Genomic DNA, 15,022 nt, shown 5'->3' on the forward strand with positions numbered 1-15,022 from the left:
TGTATATCAGTCTTATAATTCAGTGTGTATCCTGGGCACAGGAAGTGAACTATCTGCTTCAGAAAACCATTGATTATATACTTTTATAGGATCAATCATCCAGAATTTATGAAAGGATACAGGTTCTTGTGAGGCTAGATAAGCAGTAGCATAATCTGCAGGACGAGCCTATATTATATAAATATGTAATGTATTAAAAAAAAAAAAAATATTTTATATGTAAGTTAGTGCAGGTAGATACTTTTAAACACTATAGATACCTGATGAAATAAAGAAGAATGAGTAAGCTGTACATTCAGTCTGTGTAAACATATGCCAAAAAGAAACATATCGTCTGGTGTATTTGATGATGGACATTTGCAAACATCTGAATCAATCATTTGATAAACAAGAGGTGCAGACAGAGCAATACCAGCACCACCAGTTAAATACTCATATCCAAATGAATTATCCCATACTCGATAACCGTAACGCTCGCCAATAGCAATTTGATTCTTAGGATAATAACACGTTAATAAACGCATTAATCGTGCCACACTGTTTTTTATAATCGTTGATAATTCATTAGTCAATAATAAAAATTGCATAATATGAATGATTATATAATATATATGTTGAATACAAAATACCTGAAAATAGTATCATCATCGCTTATGATTAACCAGTCAAGATTTTTACTCTTCAATATATTAGCAGCTTCTTTTAAAATATCATAAGTTTTGGCACAGTGTCCTTTAGTAGTATTTGTCACAGTATATGCCTCAGGTAAGTTTTTATCTACATCGAGAAAATGTTTATTCTATACCTATGATTAAAATAATAAACATTATGTTATATTCAAATGAAGAAGAAATAAAATTTTACCTGCCTGATCACTGAAATATCCAATATTTAGAACATATTTTGCCCATGTTTTTTTGATGATTGGGATTCTTTCTGTATGATACTTGGCACAAGTTTTTATCGCAAAATATACATTCTTCAAAGAAATTGTTGTATCCTAAAATCATAATTACATCAAAATATATCCAATTTCTTTTTATGAACATAATTTTCTAACTTACACATGGATGAAAGAACCTAGGATAAGTTGCACAATCAGAGGTAGAAACAACACATAGCTGAGGAACATGAGTTAATTTTATAGGATTTTTGCTTCTCAAAATAAAACCTCCTAATTCATAAGAAGCATCAATAGAAAAATCATTACTGGCATTAAATTCAAGTGAACTTTCCTGTGCTATTCTGCAATAATATTAATAAAATCACGTATTTTCATATAATAAGAATTATACTTTTTCATTATTAAAGGAAGAGATATAAGTTCACAATAGGAAAAAAAATTGTAAAGTAAGAAAGACCTATTTAACAGTTTCGATGTCATAGCAAATCCGGTAGCAATATGGGGATATTTAAATTTTTTTTTATGATCTGCAAAATGATGAATGATAGTAGGTTCAACATCATACAATGCGTGTCCAATCCATAATTCCTACAGTAAATAACAAATAAGTAAATTTTAGATAAATGTTAGGTCAATGTAATAATTAATTTCTATAACTAAACAAATATTATTCACCTGACTAGAATTAAATTGAGAAAATACATTTAACAATTTACTCAATTTTACGACTGTATTTTCTAAACAAAAAAAATACCACTTTACATTTGAATAATTATCTGATAAATATGTAAACAATGGTACGACTATCCAAGATCCTTTAACATCTAACTGATGAGTTAACACAATTTTTGGTACTTCCTAAAAAAAATATATATTATCCGTTACTTTACAAATATCTCATTTAATTTATAAAAATACTTACTACTTCCATAACGCTAGCTTGTTCCTTTATACTCCGTTGTAGAATATCAGCATGTGCAGCATGGTAACCTTCTTTTTGACTCAAGATTATAACTACTAATTCCTTCGTATCTACAAATATATATTTATTATAATTTATACCACAATTATTATGTAAATAAAAACTTACCTAAGGCAGTTGTATACACGGTCGAAAGAACTGTCCCAGAGAAAAGGATCAAATGGATTAACATTATGCCAGCAAGAAATAAATCTTGCTACAAGATATATTTTTTCGTAAAGTAATTACTTTAACGAGTAATACAATTATTTATATAATTAAACTTTAATTTATACGACACGATGAAGAGAATACAACTTCTTCGTCTAACTGTTTCGAAGATAATAACTTTAAAATATTTGCCCGTGTCGACTCTACTGCCCTCTGTAGGAAAAGACTCGGAGCTCTGAAACGAAACGAACCAATCACAAGGTTTAAATTTCGTGCGAAGTTTAAAAGATATTTCAAACGTAAACAAATAGTTTTCTTAACAATCCGATAAGATTCAACGAGAAATAGACAACAATGATTTTTATTTTTCAGTTTTATTTATGTAACGATATATAATGTCTACTTATAGCGAGAAGAAGGGGTAACACACATGCTAATAAAATTTTTACGATTAAAAACTTTATTTTGGTTTGCTTTGTAATTGGGAAAAATATATATAATGTTGTGTACCTGTAGGAACTTTGGGCTATACATTGTCTGGGACCATCATTGTCGGGTAACATGCTAGTTAAAAAAAAAAAAAAAAAAAAAAAAAGAAAAAAAGAAAAAAAGAAACAGAAGGAAAAAAAGAAGAGAAAGAAAACAACTTAAAACATTTCAATACGTTTCAACGTAGTTACAAAACAACGGCTTAAATCTATACTAAAGCTAAAGATCTATTAAATCTAAACTTTATATGGTAACAAATGTGGTATAAAATACGGTGTCTGCGATACGCGCGTACGTATATTTTAGAACGAATAAAAGATACGGTCGAGAAAAAAATTTGTTTCTATGCATTCAAGTTAAAATGCAATTGTCTTCTTATAATGTAAATCTACAGGATTAAAAAAAAAAAAAAAAAAAAAAAAAAGAAAAGGTGTAAAGAAAGCAATAAGATTATAAAAACATTTCCGATTATAATCCATACATTGAATTGTACCAACATGTAAAGCCGCCCACGTTAAACGAATTTGACACATGGCACACGGTTAATTGATCTTTAAAATTCGAGCTTGAACGATCTCTTGGTAACTCGTATAAAATTATATACAGTATCGTAAGCTACATTTTTGTGCTCTCTCTTAGATCCGTTTATAAACAAATATATTCTTCTGTTTTTCATTAGAATTTCTTGAAACTGTTGAAAACTCTGGACTAGCGTAAACAGCAAGTTGGTATAAATTATGAAACTACAAGTTTGAAGGGACCGAATGAAATCGTCCGTATCAATGAAATATATTTTAACGGTTATTAAGGAGAATTGATTTCATAAAAAGTACTTTAAGTGAATACGTAATGTTACAGGTAGATCGTTCCGTTGAATGCGAGTAAGTTCTTTAGTGATACATTGTTAAATGCTTGAAGTTTCGATCGAACAGTAGTGTTTTATGTTTGCTTAAAAAATCGACTTTCGTAATCCCAATATCAAATAAAGGCAATGCAACGGTTACAGTAAAGCAATGACCTTTACATTTCGATCTTTGTTACTTCTAAACACGTTTAAGACTTTTCTCTATGCTACATTCATAACTTGTAGCGTGACACAGGAAATTTGGCAATCATTCCGTCTTGAAATTAATGTCATCGTTCAATTTTTACAGATTAAACATACTTAAACACTCTTAAAAATATACAATGTTCTTATAACACTTCTTCCATATCTTGCTCGTTAAGAATCAAGCTCATGACCTTCGTTTCTTGACTAGATTCATTCTTAGTTGTACAGGTTGTTTCACCTGTCTATTCAAAAAGTATTTAAATACTCAAGTGAAATATTTAATGCTTCAGTTTTAGCCAGAACACACTTCGGAGTGTTCGTCCCATGCCGCGACCTGTAAAAAGTATCGCAAATAAATTAGTTCTCGCTTGATAAAAAATAAAAAAAAAAAAAAGTTATTCGCAGAATTTGTTTAGAAAAAAAAATATACATATATATCTCCACATACTTGACATTCGCGACTGCAATACCACTGATTACCACAGCCAGCGCACACGAACTGTGCAGCACGTTCGTGGCAACCTTGACAACGTGGTGGACTATCCCTGTCGTCTCTGGTATCCCTTCCACCGGAAGAAATTCGGGTTTCTCTATCCTCTATAACAGCAGCTTCTTCCTCCACATCCTCCTGTTAAAATAATTTCATTACTACGTAGCTCGGTATTAAAAAATCGATATAAAAAGATTCCATAGAAAAATTCTTTACCACATGAATTAAATTATTAGAATGAGATTGCACCGCTGTATTGACAACTGGCGTAATGGTTATTTCTGTTCTTGCCTGTAATTTGTATTCATCGATTACTTATTCATCCTTGCTTGCTTGCTTGCTTTATTACGATATAGTACGTTCAGCGATATATTAGTAACCTTGGAAGAAGATAGGAGATCACTAATGGAAACTGGATTAGAGCCTTGATACGCTTGTAGAAGGTGTTGGGTTGCAGTACTTTGCTGTGGTATAGACGTAACGGTAGGAGTGCTCCTTTCCCTTTCAGGAGCTGTGAGTAACCTGGCTAAAGTGGGTGAAAAGGTGGTTGGTCTAGGAGATTGCGATTTAGTGAGAATTCCATGAAGTAATGAACCAGTCGACTGAGTTTGCGTAGTTTGCGGGGTCGCTGATGGCGCTACAGGATGCAAAGTTACATCCGGATAATTCTGGGGCGTTTTCACCGGTTCCCCTAAAGAATCGTTGTTCATCCAAATTTAGGAAATACTTATTTTCGCGTGATGCATATATCTTTGATAACAATGACGTATATACATATGTGCGGTTTATTCGTTCTTAACTTACCCTGTTGCTGGCTCAACTTTGCAAATTGAACGAGCACGTCTTTGAAGCTCATGGAATTGTTAGGATCAGTGGCATTTGGATTGCTTTTACAGGAATCTGTACTGGATGGTCGCGAGTCTACATTGTGCCCGGTTTCGACCATAGCTCCGCCCGCACCCAAACCGACGTTTACCGAATTCCTCATTCTCCGACCCCTGATAGAAGTGCCACGTATAGATACAACAACGATACACATATATCATAGATAAGATCTTACATCAGACGCTACTATTAATCAACGATGAGAACATCTGTTTTCATTGAATTTATGCAAATATGGAATTACCTTCGTGGTACCATTTCCGGATGTCTAAGTCTGTAGTCAGCGATAATGGATCGAACATCAACGATTGTGCCCTGGCGACCTTCCCCAATTTGTCTATTTTCAGGGCTCATCGCTTCTGTTTGTTTTCGTCCATTCTCGCCGGTTTGCTTAGGTGGTGTTACTTGTCTATGTGACGACGCTTTTGAACTCTTGTCTTTCTTATAAGCTGGTAAATCTTGAGAGGTTTCTTCGGGAACGTCTTCCTTCGATTCGAAAGAACATTTCTCTTTAGGCACGGGCGTCGTGCTATCGCTGCTTTCCCATTCCGGTCCCAAAGATAAACTCGCTGGTGGTAAGGTTTCTCCCAGCTGCCTGTTTCCTTCCATGAATCCTAAAACTTGCCTCCTCCTTTCAACTCTCAGGTACGCCTCTTCTTTAAGCTTTCTCATACTTAAGATTTCATTCCATTCCATTTCTTTGGCACGGGCTAGCTCGTCAAGGGCCTAAAGGGATATCGAACAATGGATCATAATTTTATCTCCAACCCCTCTCGTGAATTTCATAAGGCAAATAAACAAATACCTGAACTTCAGCGCGTAGTTGGTCAGCTCTTACGGCGAGTTCATCGGCGCTAAGTTTCTCACAGCCAACGACAAACGATATATATTGTTCTCTTTGTTCAAGGCAGAACTTTTTCGGTGCGGAATTGCCATTAGAGGACAGCTGTCCGTCCGTTGATTTACGTTTTCTGCTACTTTCAGCTACCTCGGATTTCAGAGAACGCGTAGGTGCACGTTCCTTTTGTTGCGAACCATCGGACGAGGACAAAGCTTTTCCCGCCGTTTCTAAATCCGTGTCGCATAAAGGTTCCTTCTTTATCGACGACGATCGAAGACGATCCGCGGTCGTCGTTGATGCTGCTGCGGTTTCTTCCGGAAGTGCTGCACCATTTTGTTGATTTTGAGGGACTTTCGGTGACGTTCTAGACGAATCCTCCTCTCTCGTCTTCTCCGCAGCATCCACCTTCTTCCCGTTTCCACCGGAACCTTCCATCGCGTGCATCTTGTTCAAACTGTAACAACGAATGCACGAAGTACGTTAAAAATTTGTCGAATGATTCGAACGTCACATTTCTCGGGAAATATTTTTTGAAACGGGCCATTTCGACGCACGATTTTTCAAACTGATATGTATTTAATAAACGTCCTTTTCTACGATACAATCACGAAAGTACGATAGATATTGAGACGCGTAAATTTATCAACGTTTAATCATCCTATCGGTAAAATTTGTCCGATATTTATATCTTCTCACCTTAGAAAGATAAAATTAAAACGTTAACGTTATTCGTCCTTACATTCGTATATTATTACAGAAGAGATTTCAATATATTCTTCTTCGATGTTTTTAAGATATACATATGTAATTCATTGTTTTTAATATACGTTCGAGACAATGTATTCACAATTGAAAGGGGAAACAGACGGAGGAGACCGATCTGTTGAAGAGGAAGAGACGACAAAATCGTTTTACATACGAATGAAAAAAAAAAAAAAAAAAAAAGTAGTCATTTAACTTAGTTGAAGGAGCAACGACTTTGCACATCATTACTCGAGCGTGCAAGAGTAAAGCGCCGCGTTTGATAGCGGACGAAAAGGCAACGTGTGGCGAGAGGGCTGAGTGGGTGAGGTAGGAGAGAGGGCCAAGGAGTGGGAGTTGGGTGGTAGGAGAAGAAGGGGTATCGTTGAGCGACCGAGTGAGAAAGAAATAGTAGGAGGGAGAGAGACGAGTTCGTTGCACTCACTCGCGTTCACTGCACTTTATAGACGCGGATATAGGTTTCGCGGTACCAATTCTGAAAAGGCGTGCGATTCTCCCTCTGCATTGCTTGTCTCGAAGCTAATTCGATCCTTCCCAGTCTTATAAACTTTTTTCCCTCCTTTTCATTCTTTCGAACGATCGTTTAACGAAATCTCTTTAAAATTTTGCTTCGATCCGAATTCGAACGATTTCACGAACACACTTGCTCGATTAATATTTCTATTTTCTATCTTTTATATTTTTATTTTTTATTATTTTCTTTTTTTTTCTAATTTTAATTATCCGCAATTTTAAGGCTTATTTATACGAACGTAATTTAAAGGTTATAATATGTTAGAGACCAGAGATTTTTCTCTACTATAAATAATATAACGTTGTACAATCATACCTTGTAACGTGCATAATTTTACGATCGATATTAATGGCGATATTTAAAGAGACACGCGCTGACCTAGTGTCGTCATCATCGTTATCGCTCTTTTTCAAAGGCAGGTAACAGGTGGTTAGCGTGTAACAGTCGAATCACTTTCACGCTCGTCGTTAATCCACATGCATGGAACACGATTGTAAAACTATTTTGGTTTAACCGATGCTATACGATTACAAGAATTTTATAATATTTATATAAATAGAGTACCAATTAAAGCAATTAATTAAGAGATTGTTACGCATATCCTACTTTCATAAAAAGTAATAACGAACGCTTTTTTTTTTTTCAACGATGTAATAAATTTTTTATTCAAAAAAATAATTAACTTCACTCCGATCAGACATTTATGGCTTTTTTTTATCGTAATTTCTAGACTCATTAATTTTATTTTTCCGTGCGCGTTAAAAGGAAGGCGCCAGCCAAGGGGAGCAGATCGAGATGTTAATATTTCTCTCGTGCGCGCAAGTTTAATTTCCGCAAAGAAAACGATCGAGAAATGTTATAAATTATTCGCACTTTCGCGATTAAATCGGAACGGCGCAACAGCAGCAACGGTGGCGGTATAACAGTGCTTCCGAGGCAACGATAGCGAAAGTGCTGGAGAAAGCGAAAGCAATGCGGACTGATGCCAAACTATTTCGATCTACGCGTATAGACGTTAAAACTACTTTGTTATTTGATTATTATTATTACCATTATTATTATTATTATTACTATTATTATTATTACTATTATTATTATTATTACTATTATTATTATTATTTTGTAACAAGAAATTCAATCGAACGATTTATTTTTGACGAATATTACGCTTGTTTTTTCAGTGCAAATTTAATAACGATTGGCATTTCAATGTAAAGAAAAAGAGAAAAAAAACCATAAAAAATATCTGGAGCAGTGGACGATAGTTTCATCAGTGGGCGTACCTCTACAAGTCGTTGCTTTTCCCACGCGTAAGATGGAAGGAGATGGTCGAGAGGATTAAGATCGATCGAGTGAGTAGCCGAGGCCACGCGAACGAAGACACGATACTGTAAAAGGATTACGTACACACGAGATACTTTTTCTATTTCCCTGCGAATTATTGAATTCAAGAATAAGGACGACACTCTGCGATATAACTGTTCCTTCTTTCCGAATAGACATTCAAGGCGCGAAATTTAAAAACTTCACGGCGAAATACGATGTAGATAGTTCATACGATGTATGAAGAAGCTTTAAGAAGTCAATGCTTCCAGTTGTTCCAATTTCTTACCACCACCACTATTACCATCGTCATCGTCGTCATCATCATCACTTTAAAATAGAAAAGACAAGAGTTGGAGGTAAACACAGTTAAACTATTTCTCACCGCACATGATCAAACACTAGAATCGAACTAAGACCGATAATCCCGATGTGGATCAGAACGGTTACGTACTTTCAAGGCTTCTACCACATCCTCGTCTCTTTCACTTTCGCAACCCTTTTTTTCTTTTCGATTCTTTTTGTCGGAAGAGACTCAAGTTTTTCTTCTTTCAAGAAGTAGTTCGCGGAACGTTGAAGAAAACGTTAAAGAATAGCCTGTGATTATCCAAGAGAGAGAGAGAGAGAGAGGAGAGAGAGAGAGAGAGGAAGAGCGGAAGAGAGAGGAAAGAGAGACAGAAAGAGAGAGAGAAAGAGAGCATCGAACGCGAACGCGAACGCGCGTAAGAGGGTGAAGAATCGAAGCGGCATCGGCAGAGCGCGGTGGCACGCGCGCTTACAGTGGCGGCGGCGTCACCACACTCCTCTTCTACTTGCACTTTTCACCGTTCGGCTCTCTCCTCTTCATCACCGGTCACGATCTTTTTTCTCCGTCAGTCAGCCACCCCCTCCCACTCCCGTTCTTCGTTCCTTTCTCGGTCGAACTCAAACGGAGGCTGTCGATTGTAGCCGATCGCGAACAGCCGGTTGCGAAGAGCGACGCGCGCTCTCCTCCGAGAATTAGCGGAGGTACACTGGTAGCGGGGCAGGTAGTGCACGAGAGAGGAAAGGTCATGAAAGGTCGCGGACACGCGAGCTTCCCTCCAGACAGCGCCACCGTCGTGAAAACGCGCCAAGGTGCGCCGACGCCTTATCTTATTCTTCCTCTTCTTTATTTTCGTTTTCAAAGATATACGTACCAAATAAGAAGGTAACACTAATTCGCACGCACCCCACGGATTGTTGTTGTTCTTTTACGTTTAAGATGTTGCCATACGTGTCGCTCTAGAACGACTAGTATTTGGTATTTACCGGCATCGAGAAAGAACTGAACGCAACTCGAGCGACTTACAACAAGCGGGGTTGCCACGATTTGCGCGCGTATACGATTAAAGACGACGAAGACGACGACGAAGACGACGACGAAGACGACGACGAAGACGACCAAGACGACGTTCATACGTTTTGCGAGGGAGGTATGGAGGAAGGGTAATGACGCACACAAGCGCACCCGCGTCTTCGTTATGTTCGCTATAGTTTGGGCTAGGTTAAGCGCTTGCCAGGGGACCTTGCAGCGGCGTCCTACTTCGCGAGCGAACGAACGAGCGAACGAACGAGCGAACGAACGAGCGAACGAACGAACGAACGAACGAACGAGCGAGCGAGCGAGCGAACGAACGAACGAACGTACGAGCGAGAGCGTGCGCTCGTCCTTCTCCTCCTCCATCAACTCCTTCCACTATCCACCTTCCTCCTCCTGCTCCTCCTCCTCCTCCACCTCCTCCTTCTCTTCCTCTACTTCTCCTTCGTTGTCTCTCTCTCTCTCTCTCTTTCACCCTCCCGCCGATGCCGCCGCTGTCGTCGTCCTCTTCGAGTTCTGTCATCTCGACGTGGGGTCAAGGCGGCCGCCGGCCGGGAGGAGATATTATTACCGGGGTTGTCAAATTTCTTTACAATCGATGACATGGTTCGTTTTACTTCAGGATTATTACTATCTCCAAGATCTTTCTTTTATTTCCAGATCCTTGTAAAAATCAAAAGAAAAAAAGCTTCCGATGATACGTATTATCAACCTACTGACATCAGGTTATTACATAGTACCTACGTGCCTCTCGAGTATTGTAAGATAAATTGTAGTGCCCGATGACGAGAGGAAAAATAAGTTGTCAGGGACGAGGCACGCGCGTTCGCCATTAACTCACCGAGCTGCGTTTACTCGCGCGAAAACGATCTTGGCACTCAACGATGATGGAGACTGTTACAATCGTAAATATCAAGATATCAGAAAATGTTTAGTGAAAGTGTCTGACCCCGATATATTCGACCGACTTGGGGTGCATTTCTCGCGGTCGTTACATAATACATGGAAACCCTCCTGAAGGATTGCGATGTATGATAATGTAGAGAAAAGTCTTCACTTCTAATGTAACTTCACAATATCTCATTGGTTGCTTATTATATAAATGTTAAAAAAATAAAAAAATGTTAAAAAGAAATTGAGAAAAGAAATAAGATAAAAAATAAAAAATAATAAAAAATCCAAAACGAAAAAATTAATAGATTAATATCGTCGAAGAAATAATTTTTTGCATCGAAGTTATCTCTCGTTGAAAATTTTCACGTCGTCGATGAAATAGCAAGGGAACGGTCGGACCAAAATGGCGGCCGCTCGATCGAAGTCACTAAGAGTCAGCGTAATGTCATTAGCTGACTGCGATAAGCAAAAAGGAAAAAATCTTCGCGGTGTTAAAGTTGCGCTATTATTATTGACATCGAATGGTTACGAGAGAGTTCTGCCACTACCGTTTCTCGCTCTCCTCTCTCGACCTAATTCGCGGACGCTCGTAGGAGCGGACGCGCCCGTTCGTGGCGTCCCTGAGCGTCAAGGACGGAGACTCGAGTCGAGAGAGCCGATGAACCGTACGAATGTGCGCGAGTTATGCTACTACCTTTCCAAGTTAATCTAAACTATACACAACATGCATATGTATGTATAGAGGAGATTAGATCCCGAGTAAAATGAGACCGCCATATTTATTTTTTTGTATGACTCAGCTTTTCAGAGATTTTCATGTAAAATGCGTGTCGCTAATCGTACCTTTAGTTCAAAACGAAAGAGAAAAGACTCGTCGTTAGACGCAATTTTTAGTTCTATCAATCAACATACAGATGTATTACGTATGACCTTGGTTTTCTCGTAGAGATAGGTATTCAAACGCTGTGTGTTGCCAGTACCAAGGAAAGAAAAACTTTGCTGATACCATGCAAGAACTGTGTGTGTTGGCCTTGGCGACACACCAACGGGGGTATTATTTCGACGATACGAAAATAATTCCTTCGCTTTACACGAACACTTTTTGTCGATGCGGCAAAATATTTATCTTGGTCTATCTCGCGACCTCGAATTCTCTTTTCTCATGGCGGTCGTTTATGACTACTACGTAGTCAGCGATAACCGATGCGTTCCGCAATCGTATCGTTACCATATGGCCGTTCGTTCGAAAATCTTCTAAATTATTAATGTCTGAACAATATCTTAACGTTGAAACTTAACCTTTGTATTATCGACGGTCGATAACATGGAATTAGGTTTGAAAATATTCTTCCTGGAAAAGATAGAGACCAACGAAAACTATCAACGGAATGGAACGTATGAAAACAGATAAAATAAGTTGACCTTGTGATTTAGAGTCTAACGCAAAAAGAGAAAGAATTTGTATTTGTCTGAAAACTTACCATTCTTACGCATCGTCTCCGATCATAGAGGTCAGAATTCGAGTACATTCTCAAAGATCGTTACATCTCGTTTCGAGTTTGAATTAGGTTAAGCTAGACCTAGAGAAGTCCAAAGTCCTCGGAACAATCAAACAATAGTCGATAACGCTACGAAATCCTATTTTTGTTTCGATAAAGTCAATCGACCTCGGCAAGCATCGTATCGAACGCGAACGCGAAGATGAAGAAGAAGAAGAAGGAAGAAAGAAGATGGTCGTAAAGAATATATTAGGCATTTAGGAAAAAAAAAGAAAGAAAAAAATATTTAAATAAACAAAATTCGCGTAAGAGCCTATCGTCTTACATAACAATCCGCTTTCTCTCCTAAGATCGAACGATCTTCGCAAGAACGATGAACGCAGCATCGAATCCCGATACGGCATTCTGCTTTTAGGTGTTTCGATCGCGTTGAAGGTAAAAAGGAGGTTATCCGAACGTTGGAAAATATACACCGTAGTTTTCCGTGACGTTCTGATCGCCAAGGCCGTCTTGGAACGCTGGTGAACCGCTCGGAAGGTCAGACCAGATTACTTCGTAGTTTGAAGTACGAACGCGACACGTTGCACGAGGATGCACGAAGAGTACCGATCGGTTATATTCCTTCTCTGTCTCTCTCTCTCTCTCTCTCTCTCTCTCTCTCTCTCTCTCTCTCTCTGTGTGTTTCTTTCTTTCTCTCTCTTCTTTTTTTTTCTTTGTTCTACGCATACGATATTCCAATCGGTTATGATAAATGTTTTCTGTTCCATTTTCAGAATTCTCTAATGAATACGAAGGAAATATTTTAGACGTCAGGTAAACGCGCCAATTGGGATTATAACATTTAGATAATAGAAAATATTCATATTTTCCAATAGAGATGACGTGAGCTTCTCGAAGGATTCAAAGTGATCGTAAATATTTCATTAACCATTAAGTAAGAAGGAAACATTTTTAGTCCGAATGTAACGAGAGCGTGAAAGAAATAAAACGAAGATGGTAAAAAAAAAAAGAAAAAAAGAGAGAGGGGGGGGGGAGAGAAAAAAAGAATCGTAGAAAAGGAAGTCAGAAAGGACGTTACTAAACCAAGATTTTTCCTAAGAGAAAACTACGATCTCTAACTCTACGTTCTTAAGATAGAGACTGGAAACTCAAGGACGTTTGGTAGGTCGAAAAGATACCCGAGAGAAATTGGTTTGGGGTCCTGCGAGAGAGCAGCCTTATCGAGGCGATGCAACGTCGCGCGTTCTACATGAAACGACGGTTTTATAACGAGGTGGAATGACGAAAGGAGGACGGTCGATTCTCGGCCCGAGGTCGTACGTAGGTCAAATCGCCGTCACGGAGTCGACCCTGGTTGCTGCTTGTGAGAGCCAAAGATGGTCGCCTCGTTCATTTACGACTCTACGAATCGTTTTCTTCAACTTGTCAATTATATTTGAGATCAAGTGTGTATATTCGATCGATTATTATATTCTCGATTTTAACGAATAAATATATCGTCTAGCCTGATAAAATGCTGATATTTGACAAGATTAATAAGATTTTAAAAATAGGAGATCTTGGCTAGGCATACTCCGTGAAAATTTCATATCGGAACCAAAGATTCTACGAATAAGAGGGCAGAGGAGGGAGACATAGTGTATATTTATAAAAGCATCGATCCACTGCAACTTTCTGTCCAAGAGATGAGAGAAACGCAACGGTGCGTTTATGCACCATTAGAAATATACAATTTTCTTCCCCTTTCTTCGATAATTTAATCGTCATTTTCTCGGAAAATAATCCCTTTTCTTTCGCGCGATTATTATTCGAAATTATTTCGCTCTTTTCAAAATGGCATCTACACAATACATATGTACTCACGATCATACACTAGATCATAACCTCAAAAAAAAAAAAAAAAAAAAAAAAAAAAAAAAAAAATCATAGCTTCCGCGTGAGAGGAAGCGTACTATATAGAGAGTACGGTTATTTTTGGACGTGAACCAAGCGATAACGATTCTCGATATCGATAAAGAACGATCGTCTTTTGGAACGTAGCAATACTTTCGAGAATAAAGACGGACTTTCCTCTTTGATCAATTCCAAGACAAATTTTCATATCGAAAAAGGTTTACGATTTCACTATTCTTATCTACACAATATTGTATACGCTATTAAAACGAAATAAGTAAGTTTCAAAAGAAATATGAAGAGAATATCTTAAAGGTAACATTGTGTCTATTAATCACATATAAAGGCAAAACAGATAAGAACGTGAAATTCTAACGGTCGAAGAAGAAATTCGAGAAGTCGCTTTGTTTGGGAAATCCTTTCTTCGGACAAACAAAAAGAAATATTTCGAGTGACCTCGAAATAATAGACTGATTTTTGTCTCAATGGTATATGCGTGTAATTTTATATTTAACGATTTTAATCCCAATCTGCATAAAACGACGTAGTAAGAACACCCGTTTCAAACCTTTTACCAAGGATCCTGTGAAACGGAAACGAATCTTACGTAATATCTTACCCGTTGATTGTCTGTTATTTGACGTCAAACTCGTTTTCGCGTAATTATGGCACGTAGAAACGAGAAAATAACGAAACGCGTATAAAACCTTCTTATATCTTCTTATTTCTTCTTCTTCTTCTTCTTTTCTTTCCCCTTCTTCTCCTTCGATGCCTACTACTACGTTTACTAGAAAAAGGATCAACAATGTTCGCTTATCTCGTAGTCTCCTTTTATCTTTTTTCTTTCTAAACATGTAGTAATATAGGAAGCACCTTTTTCAAGAATACATAGTATATAATACGGAATGGATTGTTGTGTGTTTACCGACGAAAATGTTATTATCGAAACGAAGATTGTTAAGTTTACGGTATTTACATATGTACGTATGTATATACATGTGTATAC

The 15,022-nt window shown here is 37.7% G+C and overlaps 2 protein-coding genes across 2 annotated transcripts in view; both read right to left on the reverse strand.

Annotated features, from left to right (window-relative positions):
* Positions 1-12: 12 nt before the first annotated feature.
* Positions 13-2,058, reverse strand: LOC122628608 (beta-1,3-glucosyltransferase). Its single transcript, XM_043811047.1, has 9 exons — positions 1,995-2,058; positions 1,827-1,936; positions 1,580-1,762; positions 1,362-1,492; positions 1,065-1,245; positions 865-1,000; positions 630-777; positions 261-537; positions 13-168 (listed from the first exon to the last, which is right to left on the reverse strand). Exons 1-9 carry the CDS (start codon positions 2,056-2,058, stop codon positions 13-15), a joined length of 1,386 nt encoding a protein of 461 aa, XP_043666982.1.
* A 420-nt stretch (positions 2,059-2,478) lies between these two features.
* The window catches only part of LOC122628609, a 44,736-nt gene continuing 32,192 nt past the window's right edge, over positions 2,479-15,022 (reverse strand). Inside the window, exons 6-12 of the mRNA XM_043811048.1 lie at positions 5,757-6,246; positions 5,196-5,677; positions 4,871-5,064; positions 4,447-4,757; positions 4,283-4,357; positions 4,025-4,204; positions 2,479-3,910 (exon numbers count right to left, since the gene is read on the reverse strand). Of these exons, the coding sequence (XP_043666983.1) occupies positions 3,869-3,910; positions 4,025-4,204; positions 4,283-4,357; positions 4,447-4,757; positions 4,871-5,064; positions 5,196-5,677; positions 5,757-6,246 (1,774 nt within the window). The 3' untranslated portion in view covers positions 2,479-3,868. The remainder of the gene's footprint in view (positions 3,911-4,024; positions 4,205-4,282; positions 4,358-4,446; positions 4,758-4,870; positions 5,065-5,195; positions 5,678-5,756; positions 6,247-15,022) is intronic.

The sequence above is a fragment of the Vespula pensylvanica genome, chromosome 4 (assembly GCF_014466175.1).
Source record: "Vespula pensylvanica isolate Volc-1 chromosome 4, ASM1446617v1, whole genome shotgun sequence".
Taxonomy (NCBI): domain Eukaryota; kingdom Metazoa; phylum Arthropoda; class Insecta; order Hymenoptera; family Vespidae; genus Vespula; species Vespula pensylvanica.

What these genes read in the sequence shown, in the direction of transcription:
- LOC122628608 (XM_043811047.1), bottom strand. Translation starts at nt 2,058, where the DNA reads ATGTTAATCCATTTGATCCTTTTCTCTGGGACAGTTCTTTCGACCGTG. An exon ending in CGTGTATACAACTGCCTTAG is followed by an intron (nt 1,937 to 1,994) that starts GTAAGTTTTTAT and finishes ATATATTTGTAG; the next exon opens with ATACGAAGGAATTAGTAGTT. An exon ending in ATATTTCAGTGATCAGGCAG is followed by an intron (nt 778 to 864) that starts GTAAAATTTTAT and finishes TTCTCGATGTAG; the next exon opens with ATAAAAACTTACCTGAGGCA.